Here is a 27,849-nt window from a genome sequence, read left to right as displayed (position 1 = left end):
ATAACAGTAACCATATATAAATCCCACATGATAATAGAATTCAGAGATCTTAGTTACACATATTTGCGCAAATGTGTGGTTAAGCCCCAAGCCGCATCAAGGCGTCTCTGTATATTTGGGGTCCCTAGCACTATATCTAGGTGCAGGGTGTGGCACCCCAAAACACCAGCATAAGCCAGAAAGCCCAGCGTAGCATACCAGTAAAAAAAACTACAGTGTTACTAAATTAGTATTTAGGAAGCCGAAGCTATAGAGAAGGTGATACAAAAATGAAATGTAATTAAAATAGAGAAATAGTGTTAAAAAATGAATAAGTGAAAAGTGTTAATAGAATGTAAAGGTATGCCACACTAAAGCCATCCAGCTCAGCCAGTCCAGAGGCACCACACCTCACACCTCAATTACCCCAATCTGGGTCTACGATTAACCAGCAAGGAGCCACATGATAATGGCTCCTTACTACAATATGTCTAAGCTAAGAGCTACCTACCTTAACCTGAGATAGTTGACATTCATGTGCATTTGCTACACAGATAATTCCATGTGGTTTTCAACCATATTCTGTAAACTGAGGCTAAAAACATTTGACTGAAATGTTCTTCAAAGCGATTATGGACAGGAAGTGTGCACTGGGAAATATGCCCTTAAAATAACTGCTTCATTTTAGATACTTTCAGTTCTAATAAGTTGGCAAAATATATATATATATATATATATATATATATATATATAGCTTATACTGTATGTTTGTGTGTATATGTATATATATATATATATATATATGTGTGTATATATATATATATATGTGTGTATATATATATATACATACATACATACAGAGGCGTCACTAGGGTTGGTGTCACCCGGTGGGGTAACTCATGGTGTCACCCCCCATGGACCTCCTCCCGTATCACACCACATAGAATCCTTGGGTTATAAAAAAAAAAAATGGCCTCAAATTACACCAAAATCATCTTTTTCATTAGATTATGCACCCAAAATGTAATGAAATTATTTCATCAAAAAATAATTGATTCTGTTTATTTAAAAAATAAATGAATGCTGCCTCAAATTACCCCAAATTCAAATTTTATCTAGCATTTTTTGTTTAATTGCTTTGTAAGTAAATAATATTTATAAGCATTTTTCAGTTAATTATTTAAAAAAATGCACAAATCAGCATTGTGACACCTTTTAAAAGGGTCCAGAACTCTGCTTATGCTCACAACTTTCTACATGATTTTGCTAACATAGGAGTAACTTTTTGGGGGGGACATAAAGTTCTCCCCACTTTTTAATTCACTTCTCCCAGGTCATATTTTGTAGAAAATTTGCAACCCCTCACTGCGAGTACTGCAATTTGTTTTTTTTTTTTTTCTTTTTATTGGATCTCACATTTCTTAGGTATTTACATTCATGCGGAAGTCTGTTTCATGACAAAACAATGCATTTGCAGACTCGCATTTACAGATGTGTCCTCTTACACTCCCGCAGCTAACAAAGGGGCTGATTCAGCATGGTTCGCTGAAGTGCTAAAATCACAATATGCCGGTGCACGCATGTGCAAGGTCTTAAACTGCATTCTCTTCAGAATGCAGTGTAAGTGCTGGCAGGGGGTGGTGATGAGGCATTGATGCACTGTTTGGGGAAAGTGGTCCAGACAACGCAGGCGTGTCCGGACGTTGTACGCTCTCCCACTTTTGTCTGTACCTTTCAGCTCGCCTGTAACTTCCGCAGATAGCCCTCTCCCAATGGCCCCTGTGCCAGTGTGAACGGGCATGTGCATTTGTTATTTGTGGATGCTGGGGACCAGTGGACACGTGGAGAGGACATACCTCTCCCTGTGGACAGGGAGGGTTAGGGGGCCATTGGAGGAAGGTAAGTATACTTACCTAGCTCCTGTCAGGATTCTCACTATTGGGATGCTGCGGATGGTCTTCTGACTGCCGGCATCCCAAACGCCAGCATATCGTACCCAACGCACTTTGCTCTTCCCTTCTGCACTACTGTCACACCTTGTTAAAGGGGCAATTATGTACCGAAACATTGGATATTTCTTTATGTTTCCTATTTTAAGACTTTGAGTGTCACTGATCGTTCCACATGCTACCTACTGCGCAGGCAGGGATTGATCACAGATCGATGCATTCACAATTAAATTGCGGACGCATTGTGGGGTGGCACAACACACATGCTGGGCGGCCCCCAGCATGTGAGTAGATGGATGCAGATCTTGCTGCGGAATCAAGATCTGTGTCCATCTCTGAATAATCCCCATTGTGTACTGCGGGTCACGGGTGTCACAGTATATGTTCATAAGTGAGTGTGCTCTGAGCACTGTATGACTGCATGATTCCTGCCCCAAGAGTTACATTTTAATTGGCTCCTATGTATGTTGCGCATCAGTTTTAAATGAGCATACAGTAACTAAACTCCACAGTAATTAATGCAAAATACTGCTTAAAACCAGTTAATTACAGCATGCAGCATACATTCTGGCTGCCCCACAAATTACCTGTGTCATGTCTGTGATTTGTCATTTAGCAACAACAACAAAAAAAACAGAAATATGTGCACAGGTGGCAAAAGTACCCACATGGTTCAGTGATGGCTGTGGAAGCTGCAGTCTCACTCTCTGGAAGAAGCAGTGAGCGGCCGGAGGGACCAAGGCGGAGTCGGAAAGCGGAATCTGCTCTCTCTGCACAACCTGCGATTCGCGGGTCTTCAAAGGGGTGGGGCTTAATGGCAGGGGCGGGGCTTAAATCGCGGCCCGCGGTTGCCAGCTCTATTACACGGGAAACAAATTGGTTGGTCAAGGGGGAATTGCTGGGTATATAGAAACCCCCTGCGAGCCTTACTGGATGGGGGGTGCGTGTGCGGCTCGTTTTGGTGTCACCCCATTGAAGGGTGACATCCTGGTGCGGGCCGCACCCCCCCCACCCCCCACCCCCCCCCCCCCCTCATGACGCCACTGTATATATATATATATATATATATATATATACACACACACACTGCTCAAAAAAATAAAGGGAGCACTTAAACGACACAATGTAACTCCAAGTCAATCACACTTCTGTGAAATCAAACTGTCCACTTAGGAAGCAACACTGATTGACAATCCATTTCACATGCTGTTGTGCAAATGGAATAGACAACAGGTGGAAATTATAGGCAATTAGCAAGACACCCCCAATAAAGGAGTTGTTCTGCAGGTGGTGACCACAGACCACTTCTCAGCTCCTATGCTTTCTGGATGATGTTTTGGTCACTTTTGAAAGCTGGCAGTGCTTTCACTCTAGTGGTAGCATGAGACTGAGTCTACAACCCACACAAGTGGTTCAGGTAGTGCAGCTCATCCGGGATGGCACATCAATGCGAGCTGTGACAAGAAGGTTTGCTGCGTCTGTCCAGAGCATGGAGGCGCTACCAGGAGACAGGCCAGTACATCAGGAGACGTGGAGGAGGCCAACAACCCAGCAGCAGGACCGCTACCTCCGCCTTTGTGCAAGGAGGAACAGGAGGAGCACTGCCAGAGCCCTGCAAAATGACCTCCAGCAAGCCACAAATGTGCATGTGTCTACTCAAACGATCAGAAACAGACTCCATGAGGGTGGTATGAGGGCCCGGTGTCCACAGGTGGGGGTTGTGCTTACAGCCCAACACCGTGCAGGAAGTTTGGCACTTGCCAGAGAACACCAAGATTGGCAAATTCGCCACTGGCGCCCTGTGCTCCTCACAGATGAAAGCAGGTTCTCACTGAGCACATGTGACAGAGTCTGGAGACGCCAAGGAGAACGTTCTGCTGCCTACGACATCCTCCAGCATGACCGGTTTGGCAGTGGGTCAGTAATGGTGTGGGGTGGCATTTCTTTGGGGGGCCGCACAGCCCTCCATGTGCTCGCCAGAGGTAGCCTGACTGCCATTAGGTACCGAGATGAGATCCTCAGACCCCTTGTGAGACCATATGCTGGTGCGGTTGGCCTGGGTTCCTCCTAATGCAAGACAATGCTAGACCTCATGTGGCTGGAGTGTGTCAGCAGTTCCTGCAAGACGAAGGCATTGATGCTATGGACTGGCCCGCCCGTTCCCCAGACCTGAATCCAATTGAGCACATCTGGGACATCATGCCTCGCTCCATCCACCAACGCCACGTTGCACCACAGACTGTCCAGGAGTTGGCGGATGCTTTAGTCCAGGTCTGGGAGGAGATCCCTCAGGAGACCATCCGTCACCTCATCAGGAGCATGCCCAGGCGTTGTAGGGAGGTCATACAGGCACGTGGAGGCCACACACACAACTGAGCCTCATTTTGACTTGTTTTAAGGACATTACATCAAAGTTGGATCAGCCATTAGTGTGTTTTTCCACTTTAATTTTGAGTGTGACTCCAAATCCAGACCTCCATGGCTTAATAAATTTGATTTCCATTGACAATTTTTGTGTGATGTTGCCAGCACAATCAACTATGTAAAGAACAAAGTATTTAATAAGAATATTTCATTCATTCAGATCTAGGATGTGTTATTTTAGTGTTCCCTTTATTTTTTTGAGATATATATATATATATATATATATATATATATATATATATATATATATAAAAAAAATAATAGTGGTAGTACTGTTGTATAGGTCATCTTGTATTTTAAGTTTAGTGATTCCCTAAAATGCAACCATATGGGTAATTTTTAGTCTCTTAATTAAATCCATGTGATTAATTCCTTGGAAGTTAAGGGTTTTATTTCTTGTGTTTTAATTGCCTTAGATTATTATCTCTGAAATATTAGCACACTAATCAATGTAGCGATTCCTGGCCTGAATTGCCTTAAAATTAATTGTGTGAATAAGCAATTACTCGCTCATCTCATTATAGCCAATGGCTGTGATTAATCGCTTGTAGATCATGTGATGTGACTAAATTACAGTATTGCGTAATCAAAGATGTTCACACTACACAGTGATTAGAAATTAACTATGTAGCTCACCCCATAGAAACCAAGCTGCTATAAAATGGGCATTTTTTTTGTGTAAGCAGTTGATTGTCCATGATCACTTGCTTAAAATCTCTTTTAGCCCTTCATGTAATTACATAAATTGCCTCATAAGAAATAAAACATTACTGTGTTCTCTTTCAATAAAAATTATCTGCCCAGATTTGCCTAAAATCTCCCAAATGAACGATTATTTACTCATCACATTGAAGTCATCTGCTGAATCAGAGTAATCATCTGAATTTTCTGTAAGGTGATTAAATTGGAGCATTGCGTCATTGGAGATCGTACTACAAAGCTGCAGTCACATATGTAGGAGAGCACATAGGAAATAGAGCCACATTATGAGCAAATACTACTATGAGCTTAGTCTCTTCTAAAGATATGCGAGCTAGAGTCATTTAATGGGTCTATATATAGGGGGAAAACTAACTCTACAATATTTGCTTTAATGCACATTATAATCACGTATTGATTGCACAACAGTCTTTCACTTAAACACTCATACAGTATATTTAACAATGACTTCAGTTCCCAACGAGTACCTGCACTTTTTCATGGAGAATGTCACCACCACTGTTTCTTTTTTCCACAGTACTCCACATTTTATACTTGGCGTGCTGTCACCCACAGGGGGCAGATGTGTGGCTCCTGTATGTGTGTGTGCAATGGGCGCTCATTACCGGAGTAACAGGTTGAGCTGTTAACTCCACTTTTCAAACCAGTAGAATAATGGTCAATATACAGGCTTATGCATTAGGAATTGCCCATGATATTTTTGTCTTTCTGATTTATTTTAAACATTTAATAATACATGGGTTTTCTATATATTGACCAATATATAATTTGTTTAATAGTTCATTGTAATAAACTGGTTTGGAGAGTATGATATAGCCTTAACTTGGAGTATGTTTTTCTTTGTGTATTTGACGGGTTTTCTGTTGCACAGGTAGAAGAACGATCCCGACTCAACCGTCAGAGCTCCCCTGCAATGCCGCATAAGGTAGCTAACAGGATATCTGACCCGAATTTGCCTCCGAGATCAGAGTCCTTTAGCATCAGTGGAGTGCAGTCAGCACGGACGCCGCCAATGCACAGATCAATAGACCCACAGGTACAGCTTATACCACAGTGCTTTGCGCTCATTTTCAGTAAAGCTAATTAACTTTTTAAAAATTGTTCTTTATTTTGTTCTTTTGTTTTTAAACTCGATGTAAATAAATCAAATGCCGGCATTGTATTTATTAGTAGGAATTTACACTCTCTCTCACTTTTCTCAACTTAGATATTGAATAATTGAATTTGTTACCCTTCCTACTACTTATTTACTTTTTCCTCCTGTCTCCACGTAACCCAAATTCCTTTAAAATCTTCCCCATAAATATAGAAAAGCACGCTCCATATGCAAATTAATATAATCCATCTCCCGGGTTAATGTAAATGAACAAATTATATTTGCATGGCTCAGAAATTATATACTTTCTTTTAAAGATTGCTTACAAATGAATCCCTGCTCTCCGTGTTGAGCAGAAACAGCCCAAATCAATATAGTCACCATCACGTCATGTTCCTTGAACTTGCGAACTGATTATAAATTAATAACAAAAGTCTGAGTGTCATTAATCAATAGGTAAATAAAATATATACCACTTTCACACAGGAAAACCTGTAAATACCGGCTTTTACCCAACGTTTGAGTACTGGGTCGTTTTGCTGGTACCAGCCTTACCGGGAAAAGCAGTTCTCCCTGTAATTTTCCGATCAGCGCGGGTATTTCTCCTGTGTGTAAGGGTCAACCTGGGTCGCAATTGCCATGTTGATCCGCAAATTACCGTGTAAAAGTGCTTTACCAGGTAATATGGTTTTCTGTGTGAAAGGGGTATTACATGTGTAACTGAAATGCATGGAACAATGGTTTACCATCCTGTGTTAGTAAACGGCAGCTGTTTCTTAGCTTGGAGGTAGCAAATCGCATGGTGATCGTACTGTGCTAACATACAAGAAGAAATTCAGCTGTATACCTGTGCATTAACTACCATTCTATGGATTCCCAAACCAAATTCTAAGCCTTTCCAAAGCTTTGATGAGTGGATAGGGCAGTCTAGTTTCTGATTCTCGGGTCTGGATATAAAAAAGGATTTTTTTAATGCTGGTTTCAGTCCTATGAAGTTGACATTTGTGGATCACCAGGTGCACAAACACAAGGTCTTTACGAGTTAAGGAATATAAATGTATTCTTTTCCCAAAGCCCATTTGCACCCCACCCACTGTACTACTCCATTTACATTCTTTGTGCAGATAAGATCTAGGGGGGTTGGGTATGGGTGACCAGGAGTTGGGATGCCGCCAGTTGGTCACCATACCAACGCCGAGATCCCAGTGTTTAGATGGTGTGGGGGGCAAGAGCAACGAAGCCCCTTGCTGGGCTGCTGCGCTTGCCACGCAGCGGACTCAGTGGCTCGTCACAGGTTCTATTCCCACTCTATGGGTGTTGTGGACACCCACGAGTGGAAATAGTGTCCCTGTCAGTCGGCATGACGACTGTCAGGCTTTCCACCATATGGGATTCCGGCGTCTGTATAGTGACCGGCAGTCCCCCGACCGCCTAACACATAACCGCATCCCGATCTAGGGGTCTATTCATGAAGCAGTGAAAAATGTGGAGAAGTGAGACAATGGAGACGTTCACTATGGCAACCAATCAGCACTGAAGTAACATTTATAATTTTGGGTTTCGTGGGGTGGGGGGTGTCTATAATACAGACAGTTGCCAGCCACTTTGTATTCTATAATATACTTTAACCTGAGACTTGATCAGATACCAGGTTCTGACATATGGTTAGAGCATCCCCGGGTACATAAGATTCAAGGTACTGTATAACTCAGAGTAACATGACTTTTATTATTAGACAATAGATACAAATTTATTTAGGAGCAGTGTTTTTAAAACATAAATGTACAATTGTGGGAAAAGAGGGCTGGGGAAAGGGGGAGGTAAATATTCTCACCAGACACATGTCAGGATTCTTACCATCGGGATGCCGCTGACCAGTAAAAACAAACTGAAACCAGGCGCTAATCTATCACCACCACAACTTGGTGATCGTGTACCAATAATCTATAATAAATTCAATATGCTGCAGGAGAGTACTTGACTTGGGGTTATCAAGTCAAAAAAAACAGCACTGGGAAAACCAAGTGCCAGTAACCACAAAACTCTAACAGATGCCCTCTTGCGCAATAAATAAATAAATATATATATATATATATATATATATATATATAATGTATGTGTATGATATGGCTGAAGGTCCCATAAATCAAAACTTGTTTATAGGTTTTATATATTTTAATAAAAAGAAATAAATGTCATGAATAAGAAACCTGACCTGTCAATAAAATACCTAACAATCAATATTCATATACAATATTATAAGCTTCCTAAGGAGGTGGATCAAAGCATATTCTGTGCACAGATAAGTATAATATCATGAATGGATAAAAATCAGTCCATATATTCCATTTTAAAAAATTACAAATACCAGCTGTAGTACGAACCCACAAAGCAAATGTTTATCCTTGAAAGTTACTTTGTATTAGAGTTTCTCAATATGTTGCCACTCGGCAAGGAAACATGGTATTGTAAGAAAGCCGCTCCACACTGAAGCCTTACGTGTAACTTCTACCAGCACTGATAGCACGGGGGAGTCTCGGTACCAATCAAAGATAAAGCCCCCGTGAGAGGAGCGAAACATGTCAGAAGCAGCACTTTTGGACCCCTGTACCAGCTTCAAACCCACATTGGCATTGCCGCCTACTGCTACTTTTTCCAACCAGATCAATATTGGGAGGAGAGGGATCGCTACTTTGATGTTTGCAAGCGGCGCTTAGAGATGTGGACTCACAGAGCTTGGAAGTCGGGTGATATCCAACATAGCAGGCGCCGACACAGGTGGTGGTTCCCGCAGCCAGAGACTGCCTCGATTGGTACTGAGACTCCCCCGTGCTATCAGTGCTGGTAGAAGTTACACGTAAGGCTTCAGTGTGGAGCGGCTTTCTTACAATACCATGTTTCCTTGCTGAGTGGTAACATATTGAGGAACTCTAATACAAAGTAACTTTCAAGGATAACCATTTGCTTTGTGGGTTCGTACTACAGCTGGTATTTGTAATTTTTTAAAATGGAATATATGGACTGATTTTTATCCGTTTCTGATATTATACTGTGCACAGAATATGCTTTGATCCACCTCCTTAGGAAGCTTATAATATTGTATATGAATATTGATTGTTAGGTATTTTATTGACCGGTCAAGTTTCTTATTCATTAAATTTATTTATTTTTTATTAAAATACATAAAACTTATAAACAAGTTTTGATTTATTGGACCTTCAGCCATATCATATATATATATTATTATTTTTTTATTTGCCATGAGGGCATCTGTTAGAGTTTTGGGATGCCGCTGACCACCAGCATTCAGAACGCCGTTCACACGTATCACACCCGTTTAATAGTCACTGACCCCGGCTGTAGCAAATCGTTCTTTATCACCGTCATGTTTCAGAACTATGAAAGCAAGGCTCAGTACTGATGAGGATCATGTACATAATTTAAGCAATGTTTACTGGAAAACATAGATAAAATAAGAACATTTGTACATAGCATATAGGCCCCAAAAAGGAAGCCGGTTGACATGCAATACATATATTTTAGGGCTTCTGTTATTTCTTAGAGTACAGTTTTATCCATTTGTGTGTGTATTTACATTGTATACTGTATATTGTGCAAGTTGATGTGTCCTATTTATATTTATATAAACATATAGGGAAATGGTGGAAAAAAATTACCATATATACATATGAAAATCATTAAGCATCCAATGTTTTTAGTACTACCTGTCCACAACTGTTCACACTACTTTTTTACCCGACTACGGTTTCCAATAATACAAATGAAAATGTTATCTACTTCCCCTAGTGGTTGACGAAAAGGATGCAAACAATACAAAGATTGGCTAAGTCCACAATAGAGGCACATCATGCATACATCACCTTATCAGTGTGAATCCAGCTCCAGACGTAGTACGTTTATCCTTTAAACAATCACATCACTGTACAGTTGAAACAATTGCATCTTTGATCTTTAGATCTGAAGAAAGCAAATAAACACGTGTAGCAAAGGAAAATGGATTTTACCATTGGCCTCAAGACATCAAAAGTTAATATTTCATGCAAACTGAAAAGTGTAAAGTCTCATGGGTATAAGCCATTTATGGAAACTTCATGTTTAGGGAGCAGAGAAGGTCTGTCTTGCTGATTTTAATTTGTACGCTATACTTTATGTAGCCACATTGAATTAGTAAGGTACAGTAACTATTATATACTGTAGCTTTAATTATTTATCTGTTTAAATTGCAGTGTTCTGTCAGCAAAAAGAATATATTGCAAATATATTGCAAAATGCTACTAAGCTAACATACTTGCAGTCGTGTAGCTCAGGAGCTAAGCAACTCACTTCTGTTGTCATTTGAGTGAGCTTCAAAAACACCAGCACACGTCAGTGTAATTTCATGTCACAGGTCATGTCACTGTAGTTGGAAACCTCACTGATTTGTACTTTAAATTCTACAATTCTCTGCTTTTTATACTGATCAGGACACTAAAGATCTTTCAGTTGCATATTCGTTTAAATCACAGTGCAAAATTATTTTAAAATGTTCCCTTTAAAACATATTTAAAATATTGTTGTTGCCATTTAGCACATTGTAAATAGTGGGGTCGCCCCACTACTGACCAATGCGGGGGCACAGCAGAGTATTAATTGGAAGCTAACGGGCAGTTGTGTCCCAGACCTGCATGGAGCATGTTCTCATTACATTTATTTATTTATTTAGTTAGTTATTTATGTTTCAAAAATGTATTTCCAAGCTGGAAGAAAGAAGATGGTGCCCCAAGGTTTTAGGGGAGCAATACAGTGGTGCCTGAAAGTGTGGAGGAGCAACTGGTACTACCCACATATTGAAAGATACAATAGAAGAGACTCATACTGAAAAGGATTGTTTCATAGAATATTCATTATAGCACTAAAACATAAAATCATACTCTGCAATTCTAGACAAATATTACTATTAAGAATAATTTAGAATTCCAAAGAACTTGCACTTACCTAATATTTATAAGATATTATAGTATGTAGTATGATTTACATGAATATGATGATGGAATAAGCTAGCTACACACCTATACAACAGTCGTCCCATTCTCCCGATATCGGGTAAAGGGCAGTTGATTGTATAGGTATGTATGCAGCACTGATGCAGGAGCGTTAGCCAATAATGGTTTATAACGCTCCTGCAACGGTCGAGTCCTGGAGGTAGCCTCTTATGTGCTGCACATGCGACCTCCCGATCCACATAGTGAAGTCAATACTCCCCGCTGCTGCCCCCACCTCACAGGAGGTCACAGCTGGATACACACAAAGCCCGGCTGATCGGGAACGTTTTACCCGATCAGCTGGGATCGAACAAATGTACCCAGTTTAAGATTAATTCCGATTTAGTATTTGGGGAAGTGTGTATGTGTGTGGGGTGGGGTATACATTAAAGTCTCAGCAAAAGGGACTGTAACATCTCTAATGAAACTGTTGCCAAATGGCGGTCCAACTCGATTCAATGAAAAGCTATAAACAAACCTCATATATGAATCAGGGGTCTATAATGTAGATAACAAAGCAGACTATAGATATCATTAATAAGTAAGGTACCGTTATAACTCTAAAAATTTTCTTAGCAACACTGATCGTGTACCATCAGGCTGGACTGGGGAAGTGAGCAGCTAATTTCAACTTATTTCACAGATTCTCTTAAGGGATCGAGTTTAGGCCTAGTACCGTAATGGTGGGTACACGTTGATCGATATATATTTGCAGACCAATCGATCTGCAGATATAGCTATAGGCATATCGGGCAGTGTGTTGTGTATACACACTGCCTGATCCATCGTGACTAACATCACAAACTGGGCGTGCATTTACATGCGTCCTCCCAGTTGAGCCGTCAATCGCCGGCGGCCTCTGCAGCATGTATATGGGCAGTCGGCTGATTATATTATTATAATTTCATGTAAAATGCTTCTACTATTCTTTCTGCGCTCTAGAATTATCAGTGTATTTAATCTGTTATAATTTAAATTGTTTTTGTAACCATTTCTATCCAAATCCCCTCTCTATCCCCTAAACACCTTATAACACTATATAATATTACCAATCTCAAAGACATATCATATAAAATAGAGTATTAAGTGAAGATGTCCAAACAATTTATTCTCTGATAATTTGTTCACATTTGGCTTTTGTGATATTTTTATATATTATTTTGTTAATATGCCTGTAAATTAGAATAAGCAAATGAGTTGCCTGTTACAGTAAATGATTTATTGTCTCCTTGGGATAGGTACTGCTCTCTGGAACCAATGTACGCAGTGCAGAGTACAGCATGGCTGTGTTGTATCTGACTGTTAAAACATTTATATTATATGCGTCTAAAAATTAGGTGTTTGGGTTTTTTTTGGAGGGGGGTGGAGAAGGGGTTCACAAAAAACACATTGAACATTTTATTTGCTGCATCTTGAAGCAAGACCCTAATATGATTTCCATGATTTCTTTAGCAACTTCCACTTTTGGTATCTGTGAAAACCCCAGGACCGTCCCTGTCAGCATCTCAGTCATTACATGAGCAGTCTGCCAAGGGCATGTCTGCATTCCAGGAAGAAAGGATTTCTCACCGCCCAGAGATGCCTAGGCAGAATTCTGACCCGACCTCCGAGAATCCTCCTCTTCCTCCACGTATTGAAAAGTTTGATCGAAGTTCTTGGTTACGCCAGGAGGAAGATCTTCCACCAAAGGTCAAGAACCTAAACTTTTATTTGCAACAGCCTACAGTTCTGGTAAAAACTGAGAATATATTGAAATGCTAGTTTTGCCACTTCTACACTGATAAAGGTGTCATTAGCTGTGTCACTGATGTGTGTTTGCTATATAACTGCGCACAATGTGTCAGTTTAATTTAAGATTGTGTTGTAAAAATGAGAAATTTACTGCATTACAAAGTAATTATTTAATGCAACCAGCCAATACAATCGGACAATTAGTTCTCCCATCCCTAAACATTGGAGGTGATTCTCTCACAGCAGGATAGAAATGTAATTATTTTCTATGTTACTTAAGCTTTCTAATTACATTTGCTTTGAAAAGCATAACTTGTTGCTCTTAGTGCACATTATCCAGGCTTTATCAGAAAGACAGATGTTGTAGCTTGTTATCTCCACTACATATACTTGTGTATTCAGCAACATTAATGCTTGCAGCCCAGCCTCAAGGATTCTTTGTTTTCTGCAAATTTCTCAACTATTGTATTCATTAAACACCTTTAATTTGCATTTAAAATGTAATCCCCTCCCAGGTAGAGAAGCTGACCTCTAGGTCAGGGCTAGCTTTAGGACCACACCCGAAAGAATGACCAGAGTAAAATATGCTATGTGCTCACACACTTATGCACAAGTCTTATGTAATATACATACATACTTGCCTAGTTCATCATTGTCTTATTTGTCTTTGTGAGTTTCTTATTCTTCTCAAAGCTGTCTCTTTTCTTCAACAATTCTTACCATGCCAAGTCATGCTGTAAAACCTTCCTCCTTGGATGTTCCTAACATCTGGAACGCTACCCCTCTACACCTGGGGATTAAGCAACCCTCCAGCTGCTGAGAGACTACATATCCCAGCATGCCCTGCCACAGTTTTGCTATCAAGTCATTTTTAAACTGTGGCAGGGTGTGCTGGGATGTGTTGTATAACAGCTGCTGGAGGGCTGCTTATTGCCAACCCCTGCTCTACACCCTCAGCTACTTCCATCCATGTCTAATTTAAAATCCAGGTTGAAATATTACTCGGTAACAGATGCACTATTTCTAGTGCATCTGTACATTGTCCCTTTAACATAGATGTTCTGTTTTGGGAAGGCTTACTTTCTCAAATGACTGAAACTCACATATCGTACAAGAGAGTAACATGATCAACGACTGAACTTTTCTAATCCCAGGTGCCTCAAAGGACCACTTCCATATCTCCTGCACTAGCACGCAAGAACTGCCCCGGAAACGGCAGCAATCTGGGGAACAGACTGAGCACACAACCTATAAGAGCAAGGTAAACAAGTGTGTGTGTGTGTGTGTGTGTGTGTGTGTATATATGCGTATATATGTATGTATATATATATATATATATATACACATACCAAACGAAAAAAACTCTCCCTCTGCGCTGTTATATTAGAGACTAACGTAATATTGTTGAATGTTTCTTAGATGGGCTGCATAGTATCACTAAGTTCCTTGTTAGGAGGAACTGAAGATAGAATGCAATGTAAAAGTGAGGAAAATGGCGCCCAGGGATTGAAGCAACCCTTAATACTAAAGATAGTCCTCAAGAGGTTTCACAAACAATATTGATCCAATATCTAAAGCATGGACTGTTCTTTCATAAAAAATGTATTAAAAATACAATAGCATATTATGTGTCCATCATTATTACATAAGCATTAAGATGTATTATCTCCTATATTGATCCAACACTGGGATGTAGAAGAATATAGGCAATTTTCTGCTGTAACCTTGTTCCTCCTCATTAGATATTCAGAGATAACATCAAGGATAAAACGGTAACCCAACGCGTTTCGTCTATTAGCTAGACTTCATCAGGGGTGCGTCTAAAAGTTATAGGACAACCATTCAATATGTTACAATATTACATACAAATTAAAAATCCAAACAGTCCAAGAAACAGGTATGAGCAAGACATGGTATAACAAAGCAAAAAAAAAGACAAAAAAACAAACGGATCATTGACAATCTACATCGTCTATACAGGCAGATAACACAATTAAGATCAATAAATGGCATAATTTAATATTAAGCGTACCTTAAATGGCAAATACGAAGACTAAACCTAGACCGTTGAGCAGGTAAGTTCAAAGTGAACGTTCAAAACGTCATATAGAAGGAGTATCAATTCAACCTAATTTAGAACATAATTAATTCATAATATGATCGTCAATCCAAGACCTCATTAACAGGTTTTTTATGGCTAGATAATGCACCACATACCTCATGGGTCTAATGATTCAAATTTCATACACCTCTCATGAGAGAACATTCATAAGAGAGTTAGAAATGACGATTTTGTATACAGTCATGCAGGGCAGGAACCTAATGAGTTAATTATCAATTATTTAATCACTAGCTCCATTAGAATAGAACGATGTATATGAAGGGGATAGGAGACCTATTATTATAAACAGTTCTTATTTAAACTTAGTAGGTGTAAGGAACAGCATCTTATCCATTATTTTTAAACTAAACTAATCAGAAGAATTGGGGTTGTTTATTATAATTACTGCTAATGACCATAATTGAGGTCCCCTGGTCTAAGTGGGAAACTACCAAGGGACATGTATTCAAAGGATTTCCTGATTAGATAATTCTCAAGAGTACAAATCAATGGTGTATCGTTATATGGTTCTATGTGTACAACATATTGTAATTGACCTAATCTAGCCCATAGAGCAGCTACTATGCTAGTTCTTATTTTACATATAAAAGATACCAAATGGTAACGTACCTTAAAGGTCAATTAAAGATGAAACAATGCAGATACAAATAAAATTCTTAAAATTTCATATGGATGTGGAACCTAAAAGGTTAATTAAATGTCAACAATTAGGACCTATAGTGGGTTAACCCTAATCAGAATTATCATCTAACAATTCTTTTACTTGAGACAACTAAACCGAGGCTCATAATTAAATAGATAAGAGGGATCAATTGTAAAATGCTTACATATCAGAATAGCCACTAGTAAAAGGCTAATCGGGACTGTATAGAAGGTGTGATACATACTAGTGTGATTACAAAAAATATGCATCACTGTTTATATGAGTATTCCCAATATTGTATAAGATAGAAAAAAGTTCACAGCTTTAAATCAGCTAAAGGGAGTCCTGTTCAGAATGTCATGGGCAAAAGTAAAAGGAATCTCACCTTCCCAGATACAATCAGTAATGATCCAGCATCCATGCAATGAGGCATGTGAGCTGGATATGGGCTTATATAGGAGGAGACCAGATGATCTCACTTCCCTCCCCTTCTGATTAGTGTTTCAATTATCTATAAAAAAACCTATTTTAACCCTAGTAATTTGATCTATATAAGTGTCTAATTTTATAGACAGTGCACACCTGTGCGACAAAATGTAAATAACTTTAGTAAGTTTAATCAAACATGCCACATTATACTTAATTAGTTATGTAACCCATAGTGCCCTATTGGGACTAGTGTTAACATAGTGGAGTAGTTTTGAGTGACTATTATATGTACCAATAGCAGCCTGTCTATGGGAGGGACCTACAGTTTTCAGTGATCCAACGTGCAGGTTAATAAGTCTGCCCTCTTATTGAATATTAAAAAGGTCCCCTCGCTGACTTGAGTAGCGCTGGGAGCATAGATGTTTATATCCCACAAGCGCCGGGGCAGTAAACATTATACTCCAGCGTGGTTGGATATTAGGAGCATTGGGTCCGTGACGATTACATCATTTGTCACGTGACCGCATCACTCGGTCAAAGGCGCTAGACGGAGCGGCTTGCGCTCCTGCTCCATGGTAACCTGAAAGGCTCTGCCTCATATGTCACGTGTCCACATCACGTGATCGGAAAGGCGCTGAATGGAGCGGCTTGCGCTCCATCTCCATAGTAACACACACGTCTTAGGCTCCCATACAATGATTTCCTTGTTTGATCTGATCACAAGATCCAATCTAATACCCAAAAATATATATTTATATGTGTGATAATAACATACTGGTTATTCAAGCCTATTATGGGAAACTACATGAGTGTAAAAACATTAAATAAATTAAATATAATATTTTAAATAAGCTAAATCTAATTAAGATATAGATTAGTTTAGTGTAAATTAATCTCATATAGTGACATCTAATCTAGTGACATATACCCTCCTTATTCAAGAAATTCTTATTGGTTTTAATTTCTAAGATAGTAAGGAATGACTTAAACTATGTTATATTAAAAACACAGTCTACTGGCCATGTTTTAATGAACAGGACTCCATTTTTACAAATGAACAGCAGTTGATATGTTATAAACATTACATACAATGACCAATAAACACACTGATATGTGTATGAAAAAAACCTCCTATACGTTTGCCCTATTCTCCAATGTGTACCCATATCTAACCTAGTGGGCATAGGTGTCATATAAGTTACGTATGTATAGGAAAAAGAAAAAAGAAGAAAGAGGAATGGAAGAGCACAAGAGGGGAGAGAGGGACCTATACCTACATCCTATAAGAAACAAGACATATCTATGTTCTCGTTGAGGCCATTAGGAATGAGGGTGTTCAGGGTATAAATCCAATAGGATTCTCTTTGGGCCAAATATACATCTCTATCTCCTCCTCTTTTATTTTCCTGAATATGATCTAGGACTGTAAACGTAAGGTCCTGGATACTAGAATTATGATGTTCCTGAAAGTGTCTGGGAAGACTGTGTTTTTGAAATTTATTCTTAATATTTCGGAGGTGTTCCTGGATTCTTATTTTCAAACTCCTTTTAGTTTTGCCAATGTACGAGGGATTACAAGTACAAGTAATTTTATAAACTACATAGTTCGTGTTACAAGTAACAATGGTCCTCAACTTGTAGGTTCTCATTCTTTCATCTTGCCTTCTTGTCTATGTGTTGACAACATATGCACTTATTGCATGGGACTAATCCCATTCTGGTCATTAGAGGATGTTTAGGAGTACTAACTTTAGGTAATTGACAAGATTGTAGCTGGCTTGGAGCCAAGATATTCTTCAGATTTCTTGACTTCCTAAATACCATGTTGGGTCTCTCTGGAAGATGTGGTCCAAGTATTGGGTCATTGAGTAAAAGATGCCAATGTTTATTCAAGATATATCTGATTTTAGCGTTCTCTTGGTTAAATTGTGTGACGAAAGGTATTTCGATGTTCTTTGTTTCTTCCTTCAGTTGTAAAGAATCTCTTCCTATCTAATTTAGATGCTCGAATCTGATCATTCCTAAGCTCGTCTTTTCTATATCCTCTATCGGCAAACTGCTCAACCAATGCGGACGATTGTATGGGAGCCTAAGACGTGTGTGTTACGTGTGCTCCATTCAGCGCCTTCCGATCACGTGATGTGGACACGTGACGTATGAGGCAGAGCCTTTCAGGTTACCATGGAGCAGGAGCGCAAGCCACTCCGTCTAGCGCCTTTGACCGAGTGATGCGGTCACGTGACAAATGATGTAATCGTCACGGACCCAATGCTCCTAATATCCAACCACGCTGGAGTATAATGTTTACTGCCCCGGCGCTTGTGGGATATAAACATCTATGCTCCCAGCGCTACTCAAGTCAGCGAGGGGACCTTTTTAATATTCAATAAGAGGGCAGACTTATTAACCTGCACGTTGGATCACTGAAAACTGTAGGTCCCTCCCATAGACAGGCTGCTATTGGTACATATAATAGTCACTCAAAACTACTCCACTATGTTAACACTAGTCTCAATAGGGCACTATGGGTTACATAACTAATTAAGTATAATGTGGCACATTTAATTAAACTTACTAAAGTTATTTACATTTTGTCGCACAGGTGTGCACTGTCTATAAAATTAGACACTTATATAGATCAAATTACTAGGGTTAAAATAGGTTTTTTATAGATAATTGAAACACTAATCAGAAGGGGAGGGAAGTGAGATCATCTGGTCTCCTCCTATATAAGCCCATATCCAGCTCACATGCCTCATTGCATGGATGCTGGATCATTACTGATTGTATCTGGGAAGGTGAGATTCCTTTTACTTTTGCCCATGACATTCTGAACAGGACTCCGTTTAGCTGATTTAAAGCTGTGAACTTTTTTCTATCTTATACAATATTGGGAATATTTATATAAGCAGTGATGCATATTTTTTGTAATCACACTAGTATGTATCACACCTTCTATACAGTCCAGATTAGCCTTTTACTAGTGGCTATTCTGATATGTAAGCATTTTACAATTGATCCCTCTTATCTGTATAATTATGAGCCTCGGTTTAGTTGTCTCAAGTAAAAGAATTGTTTAGATGATAATTCTGATTAGGGTTAACCCACTATAGGTCCTAATTGTTGACATTTAATTAACCTTTTAGGTTCCACATCCATATGAAATTTTAAGAATTTTATTTGTATCTGCATTGTTTCATCTTTAATTGACCTTTAAGGTACGTTACCATTTGGGATCTTTTTTTTATGTAAAATAAGAACTAGCATAGTAGCTGCTCTAAGGGCTAGATTAGGTCAATTACAATATGTTGTACACATAGAACCATATAACGATACACCATTGATTTGTACTCTTGAGAATTATCTAATCAGGAAATCCTTTGAATACATGTCCGTTGGTAGTTTCCCACTTAGACCAGGGGACCTCAATTATGGTCATTAGCAGTAATTATAATAAACAACCCCAATTCTTCTGATTAGTTTAGTTTAAAAATAATGGATAAGATGCTGTTCCTTACACCTACTAAGTTTAAATAAGAACTGTTTATAATAATAGGTCTCCTATCCCCTTCATATACATCGTTCTATTCTAATGGAGCTAGTGATTAAATAATTGATAATTAACTCATTAGGTTCCTGCCCTGCATGACTGTATACGAAATCGTCATTTCCAACTCTCTTATGAATGTTCTCTCATGAGAGGTGTATGAAATTTGAATCATTAGACCCATGAGGTATGTGGTGCATTATCTAGCCATAAAAAACCTGTTAATGAGGTCTTGGATTGACGATCAAATTATGAATTAATTATGTTCTAAATTAGGTTGAATTGATACTCCTTCTATATGACGTTTTGAACGTTCACTTTGAACTTACCTGCTCAACGGTCTAGGTTTAGTCTTCGTATTTGCCATTTAAGGTACGCTTAATATTAAATTATGCCATTTATTGATCTTAATTGTGTTATCTGCCTGTATAGACGATGTAGATTGTCAATGATCCGTTTGTTTTTTTGTCTTTTTTTGCTTTGTTATACCATGTCTTGCTCATACCTGTTTCTTGGACTGTTTGGATTTTTAATTTGTATGTAATATTGTAACATATTGAATGGTTGTCCTATAACTTTTAGACGCACCCCTGATGAAGTCTAGCTAATAGACGAAACGCGTTGGGTTACCGTTTTATCCTTGATGTTATCTCCGAATATCTAATGAGGAGGAACAAGGTTACAGCAGAAAATTGCCTATATTCTTCTACATCCCAGTGTTGGATCAATATAGGAGATAATACATCTTAATGCTTATGTAATAATGATGGACACATAATATGCTATTGTATTTTTAATACATTTTTTATGAAAGAACAGTCCATGCTTTAGATATTGGATCAATATTGTTTGTGAAACCTCTTGAGGACTATCTTTAGTATTAAGGGTTGCTTCAATCCCTGGGCGCCATTTTCCTCACTTTTACATTGTATGTGTATATATATATATATATATATATATATATATATGTGTGTGTGTGTATATATATGTATATATATATATATATATATATATATATAATATACAGTATATCAATCACTATTCTAGTGTTGCTCGCTGTTCTTTAACCTAAACATGTTGTTATAACCGTTTCCCCCAAAAAACTGATGTATTAGAAAAGATCAGCAAGTTCAACATTTAGTCACTCTCACAACTGTGAAACATTCCCCTGACTTTAGCTACATACAGTACTCATACACACTGTCTATTACAAGGTTTTATTTTAAAATGAATAATACATATGAAATATTGATTTTTATTTCAATTACAGTTCAGCAAGTGCAAGTACCACAATACAAGTGAAATGCAGATGGGTGTGGACTACATTAATCTGCATCATTTAAATACCAGTGTTTATTCAACCTTACATAACAGAAGTACAATAGGACTATTGAGCTCAGTGACAGCACTGCAATCACTTAAAAGTGTGTTCTCTCTAGTACAGTAGTTAGAAGGCGTTAGGTATGGTATGCCGGCTGCCGGGATCCCGGCGGTCAGCATACCGACACCTGGATCCCGGCAGCAGAATGCCGGCGGGGGGATGACCATGCAATAAAGCCCCTTGCGGTCTCGCTGTGCTCGCCACACAAGGACACCCACAAGTGGGAATAGACCGCCGGGATACTGAGTGCCGGCATATCAACTACATCCCATTAGGCAAGTAAGCATCCAAATACACCCCATTCATTTGAACTAACTTGTTATATAAAGCATCATTCTTATTGGCTATCAGATAAGCATTTCATTTATCTGCATTCCTAGGAATGCCGGAACCTAGCAGATGTACTTGCCTGTAATAATTTGTATTCTTCTTATTAGTGTTGTTAGTGTGTATCTGTGTATATATAATATTTTATTTTCTCTTGACTGTCATGTTACATAGTAACCCAGATCTGAGGAGAACGGAGACTGTCATTGAAAATCCCATTCAAAGAACTAGTAGTGGCAGCTCTTCCAGCTCCAGCACCCCCAGTTCACAACCCAGCTCACAAGGAGGATCACAGCCTGGTTCTCAAGCAGGCTCCAGTGAACGAAACAGAGTACGAGGTAAGGATGATTGCAGATCCTCTCTCATGGCCATCAGAATTATGCGATCCGTCCACAGGCACATAACCCTCAGGCTCTGCTAGCAGTAGGGCTGCATTGTCACTGCATTGAATAATAATGGTGCCTTGCACTCGCACACCCACATGCAGCTCTCAGAAAAGATTGTGTGCGTGGGAGCATCGCTCTGACTTTTGCTTTCAGCTTCATCAGTGTGCAAATAGAGCTTCACATTGGGCTAAGGCGAATTAGGTTAACATAACATTTTCCCTTTATAAAGATTCATGTTTATACCTTGTTTTGGCATTTCAGTCCTGTACCCAGCTGAGCTCTTGTCTTAGAACACAGATTCACAATGGGATCTCGCAAAGTACACAGTGTTCCATGTCTGATGCTACATTTCGGCCTTGCATGGGCCGTCTCACTCACATCCACAGGATTTGCATACACCCAGAAAAACGTTATAGATCCTGTCCAAAAGATCATCAGTTTTTCATTGACCCTGCTCAAAAATGGTCAGATTCTGTCACCAAGGATCAGATATACTAAGGGGATTTAGCTGCAGAACTAATTGGCAGGAATTAAAATTATAGTTTTATGACAAATTTATATCCAATTAAAAAATGTTTTTGATGATATACATTTTATTGAGTTTCTAATAAAACAGTAATGGGGTACAGAAAGAAACAAAAATGTGAAAAAGGAAAGTTAGGGAACATCATAGGTGAGTCTCAAAAAAAAATCAGATTTTCTTTTGTCCAAACACGATTAGCAAGTAAGGTTTTTAGCACTGGGTGTTTCCCATTCGGGAATGATACTGGAACTAATTCACAGTGTACAACTGCAGAGTGCATTTTCCTGAACAGTCAGCAGCAATAATTGATGTAAAATATCCATCTTCCATTCTGTCCATATCTCTGCATATATCATATAAATATAAACCCACTTTGTGTGCCCCCTCCAGTGATGTGGAACAGCCTTAATGTTAGCCATCCACGAGAAAGTGGTGCATAACATAATTAGTGGGAAATTGTTATTCCACCCAAACATGTTAACTACAATGTTGCTCAGTCACCTATAAGTAGTGTCTGGGTTGCAGATAGACAGATACAGATGTGTCCTCACCGGGCGTCCATACACCATAGGGCGCGTGATGCTTGACGTGACTGAGATACCCTGAGAGGAGTAGCGTACCATATTTGTCTTCATATTATTCGCATTGCAGAATCGGTGTAAAGCAGCTCACTGTGTGCTGCAGGCACTGGGCTGCCACTTTAACCGCACAGGAATTGACACACGTACAAAGTCGCAGATGAAGCACAATGGAACCTGGCATGGTGAAATGTTGTGGCTGCTTGCATTGTAGCACTTTTTACACAATTTTAGACTTATTCATGCACAGATGTAAACATGTTGCACACTCCATTGATCAGTGTACACTAGCAATTCTCTTTAGTTGCTTCTACTGTATGTGTTTTACTTATGCTTACAGTGAAACAGATGCTTTGTCTAGGGTGAGAGGGTTTTTTTGTCGCAACTAAAGCTATAGTTGGGAAAGGACACATCTGTACACGTTTTTAAAGCAACTTACAGAACAGAATAATGAGCTTCCCCTATGAGGCGTCACTCCTCATCCTGTATCTCAGAAGCAGCCTTGTTAATAGTGAGGCTCTATAGGGTAAGTGAATGGGGGGCGGGGGTTATTTCAGATATTCTTTAACTGCGATCATGCCTACTCATCTCACTATACCACGGATTTAGATCAAGTAAAATGTTTCATTTACCACTTAGTGTTAGTTAATTAAAACTGATGTGTTGTAGCAGGTAATAACAAACCTGAAGCATCCCCAGTGTTGCCACATGATGGACCTAATGTGAAAGCTGAAGACAATATGACACGTCCAAGTCGACCAGCTGTAAGTTTATTATGACTATTACCTATTAAAAAGCATTATTGTATGGTGTTATAATCCTTTTCAGCCACCAGGTGTCTTTTTGGGCTGCTCTCAGTCTCTGCATATTATCCAATGGACAGATGTTGCATTTCTGAAGTGCTGCTTTCTACCTCTTCCAGTGTAAATACAGCATAACTCTCCCATCATAGTGCACTAAAATGTCTGACTTTGGTATTTTATGTTATAAGAATCCTACAACTTCATATTTAGCTAAACTTAACATTCTCTGCAATAGTTAACAATATTTATCATTTATTTTGATGGAAGTTTTACAAATTCAGGGACATATATTAAGACATACTAACAAAATGTGTATTTCAAAGGATGATTCCAAAAGGAAATCCCTAGTTCATGGCAAAATTCACTATGGTGAGAAACAATGTATGCCAAGTGTAGCTTATCCTGGTTCTGACATTACTATCACCGAGCTGATCTGCTCAGGGCGGCTCTGCAGTTCTGTCTCAAGCCAACAGCAGTTTTGCCCTTGCTCCATGAAATGACAACACCACTGTCTGTTTGAATCATGCAAGCAATACAAGGGGAGTGGATTGTAGTATCAGAACTGTTGGTGCCCTATAACACCCAGTCATACTGGGGCAATGCTGGACCAAATCAAAAATGTTTGTTTTAGGTGGAATTTTTCATTTGTAGTATAAGCCGTAGGAGTTTAAACGTTTGATTCCATATTTCACAATCTAATGGTAAAAGGCAGGGAAGGGAAATAAAACTGGATTATTCCTATTCCTTTGTAATTGGCTTTGATAAGTGCAGTAAGTTAATTTAAGTCAAATAAATCTCACTTACTGATTGTTCTTGTAAAATTTTCATAGTCGCATATTATTCTGTACATATAAAGATGCCTCCAGCAGTTTAGCACTTAATAAGGTATTACTGCTTCATACACCACAAATTACAGTTGTTACTAATCTCTGGGATGAGCCTTATTCTAGACACCCTTTGTCTTTCTTGAAGGACATTAAGATGATGACAGGTTTATGAGTAATACTACTGTACATACAGTCTGCCTGGTGTTATGCATTACTATACTCTGCCCTGACGGTTCTGCATTTTAAGCACAGATTACAAAAAGGAACTGGTAACCACTTGTTAATGAGCCTAATGCAGACAGCAGCAGGAGCTAGAACATATGTGAAAATATGTACTATCCTTGAACCTGAATGATAAGACCTATATATAGTGCTTTTATGTTTTCAAAACTTTACAGTGGAACTGTTGAGAGAACAGTTGTCTGGTTATTAGATGTATTTTTAGTTTTAGGAATTTAGACACATTTTTCTCTTCCATCCTTTTCAAAAGGATCTGCAAATCATCAGAATAGAAGCCTATATAACTGTGACTAGTTTCATAGACGTGTGTGTGTATGTATGATATAATATATAAATACAACAGCAGAAGGACCTGGCACAGCCACATAAGAGATTGTTGTCTTGGGTGCCCTCACAAGAAAAACGTGGATAAATGCAGGAGAGGTGCGGCACTCCAATAATTTCAGCAGTACACAACGCCAGTTTAAATGCAACGTTTCAATGCCCATTTATTAGCACAACATTTTCATCACAATGAAATATACCCCAGGGACGTGCAGTGCGTTAAATGGCTCAGGAGGTACTGGCTAGCATCCCGAAAGTATTCACAGCCTTATTCCAAAATGGAATAAATACATTTTTTCCCTCAAAATTCTACACACAATACTCCATAATGACAAAGTGAAAAAAGTCGCAAATGTATTAAAAATCAAAAACGAAGAAATCACATGTACATAAGTATTCACAGCCTTTGCCATGAAGCTCAGATGTATCCTGTTTCCACTGATCATCATTGAGATGGTCCTACAGCTTAATTGGAGTCCACCTGTGGTAAATTAAGTTGATTGGACATGATTTGGAAAGACACGCCTGTGTATGTAAGGCACCACACTTGACAGTGCATTTCTGAGCACAAACCAAGCATGAAGTCAAAGGAATTGTCTGTAGACTTCTGAGACAGGATTGTCTCGAGGCACAAATCTGGGAAAGGGTACAGAAAAATATCTGCTGCTTTGAAGGTCCCAATGAGCACAGTGGCCTCCATTATCTGTAACTGGAAGGAGTTCGGCACCACCAGGACTCTTCCTAGCGCTGGCCGACCGTCTAAACTGAGCGATCGCGGGAGAAGGGCCCTAGTCAGGGAGGTGATCAAGAACTCGATGGTCACTCTGTCAGAGCTACAGCATTCCTCTGTGGAGAAAGGAGAACCTTCCAGAAGGACAACCATCTCTGCAGCAATCCACCAATCAGGCCTGTATGGGAGAGTGGCCAGACCGAAGCCACTCCTTAGTAAAAAGCACATGGCGGCCCGCCTAGAGTTTGCCAAAATGCACCTGAAGGACTCTCAGAGCATGAGAAACCAAATTATCTGGTCTGCTGAGACAGATTGAACTCTTTGGCGTGAATGCCAGGCGTCATGTTTGGAGGAAATCAGGCACCGCTCATCACCAGACCAATACCATCCCTACAGTGAAGCATGGTGGTGGCAGCATCATGCTGTGGGGATGTTTTTCAGCGGCAGGAACTGGGAGACTAGTCAGGATAGAGGGAAAGATGAACGCAGCAATGTACAGAGACATCCTGGATGAAAACCTGCTCCAGAGAGCTCTTGATCTCAGACTGGGGCGACGGTTCATCTTTCAGCAGGACAACGACTCAAAGCACACCGTTAATATATCAATGGAGTGGCTTCAGGACAACTCTGTGAATGTCCTTGAGTGGCCCAGCCAGAGCCCAGACTTGAATCCGATTTGAACATCTCTGGAGAGATCTGAAAATGGCTGTGCACCGACGCTTCCCATCCAACCTGATGAAGCTTGAGTGGCGCTGTAAAGAGTAACGGGTGAAACTGCCCAAAGATAGCTGTGCCAAACTTGTGGCATCATATTTGAAAAGACTTGAGGCTGTAATTGCTGCCAAAGGTGCATCAACAAAGTATTGAGCAAAGGCTGTGAATACTTATGTACATGTGATTTCTTATTTTTTTATTTTTTTTTAAATTGCAAAAATCTCGTTGTCATTTTGTAGTATTGTGTGTTGAATTTTGAGGGAAAAAAGAATTTATTCCATTTTGGAATAAGGATGTAACATAACATAATGTGGAAAAAGTGAAGCACTGTGAATACTTTCCGGATGCACTGTATATGATCCAAAGGGTACAGCTGGGCATTATAAACAGGTGCAGCTGTATAAACTCCTGGAAATTCGGTGAGTTTTGATCAGAGATGTGCGGAAAAGATGGTCGGGGAGGCGCTGCCACACCTTGCCATAGACTTTTTACGCCAGAGTTTTCGCCATAAAAATTATTAGAATAATGCAAAGAACTTATTTAAAAAAAAAAAATGTTTTTTTCATATACTTTATACAGTCAAATCTCTGGCACAAACGTTAGTATGACAGGAAAGACTCTGCCTCACCTTCCTCACCCCACCGAACGTCGCACACACGCAACCACACATTTGATATATATATATATATATATATATATATATATATATATATATATATATATATATATATATATATATATATATATATATATATATATATATATATATATAGAGAGAGAGAGAGAACCAAGGGGGCGCCTCCTAGTGTAGCAATGTAGAAACCACCACCACAAGTGTGAATTCGGGCTATAGATGAACCCGTACCATGTATAAAAGATATATCGGCTTATCTCATGTCTTTGTAGAGATCCTCACAAGGTCACTGTCAGACGGTACAGACGGTGCCTTTTCACAGGTTTTTAATGGAATACAAAGTACATAAAAACAGATGCACATAGTGTAAAAGAATTCACAGACGCAGAGCTTCATAAAATAAGTGAATGCTCATACATTAGAGAAGGAAATATACAGAAAATCAGCATGCCATGTCTACCCAACGCATTTAGTCCAGGTGGAGCTATATCCACTCCTTAGAACTTCCTCATGGGTAAACAGTGGAACTGTTGAAAGAACAGTTGTCTGGCTGGTTAATAGATGTGTATTTAGGAATTCAGACAAATTTGTCTCTTCTATCATTTTCAAAAGGACCCACAAGTTATCAGAAAAGAAGCCTATATAACTGTGACTAGTTTCATAGAATATATATATGATATAGTCTTTGTAGGGTAAATTC

The 27,849-nt window shown here is 39.2% G+C and overlaps 1 protein-coding gene and 2 long non-coding RNA genes across 22 annotated transcripts in view; 2 read left to right on the top strand and 1 right to left on the bottom strand.

Moving 5' to 3' along the window:
* TNIK (TRAF2 and NCK interacting kinase) overlaps positions 1 to 27,849 on the top strand; it is a 659,967-nt gene that overhangs the window by 582,497 nt on the left and 49,621 nt on the right. For 9 of the 20 annotated variants that reach the window (XM_063916233.1, XM_063916239.1, XM_063916238.1 and 6 more), the window contains 5 exons: positions 5,944 to 6,108; positions 12,663 to 12,941; positions 14,096 to 14,202; positions 21,565 to 21,728; positions 23,547 to 23,641. In XM_063916233.1, coding sequence (XP_063772303.1) covers positions 5,944 to 6,108; positions 12,663 to 12,941; positions 14,096 to 14,202; positions 21,565 to 21,728; positions 23,547 to 23,641 — 810 coding nt within the window. The remainder of the gene's footprint in view (positions 1 to 5,943; positions 6,109 to 12,662; positions 12,942 to 14,095; positions 14,203 to 21,564; positions 21,729 to 23,546; positions 23,642 to 27,849) is intronic. The other 11 variants (XM_063916236.1, XM_063916244.1, XM_063916246.1 and 8 more) reach the window with 3 other exon arrangements.
* Positions 14,526 to 16,123, bottom strand: LOC134909412 (uncharacterized). The gene is made up of 4 exons (XR_010175926.1): positions 16,092 to 16,123; positions 15,673 to 15,744; positions 14,974 to 15,069; positions 14,526 to 14,761 (listed from the first exon to the last, which is right to left on the bottom strand). It is a non-coding gene; the product is annotated as an uncharacterized LOC134909412 (long non-coding RNA).
* Positions 18,902 to 20,591, top strand: LOC134909413 (uncharacterized). The gene is made up of 4 exons (XR_010175927.1): positions 18,902 to 18,933; positions 19,282 to 19,353; positions 19,959 to 20,054; positions 20,265 to 20,591. It is a non-coding gene; the product is annotated as an uncharacterized LOC134909413 (long non-coding RNA).

This window comes from Pseudophryne corroboree, chromosome 4 (assembly GCF_028390025.1).
Source record: "Pseudophryne corroboree isolate aPseCor3 chromosome 4, aPseCor3.hap2, whole genome shotgun sequence".
Classification (NCBI taxonomy): Eukaryota; Metazoa; Chordata; class Amphibia; order Anura; family Myobatrachidae; genus Pseudophryne; species Pseudophryne corroboree.
The sequence above is the reverse complement of the archived record's forward strand: the minus strand, read 5'-3'. Positions and strand labels throughout refer to the sequence as shown.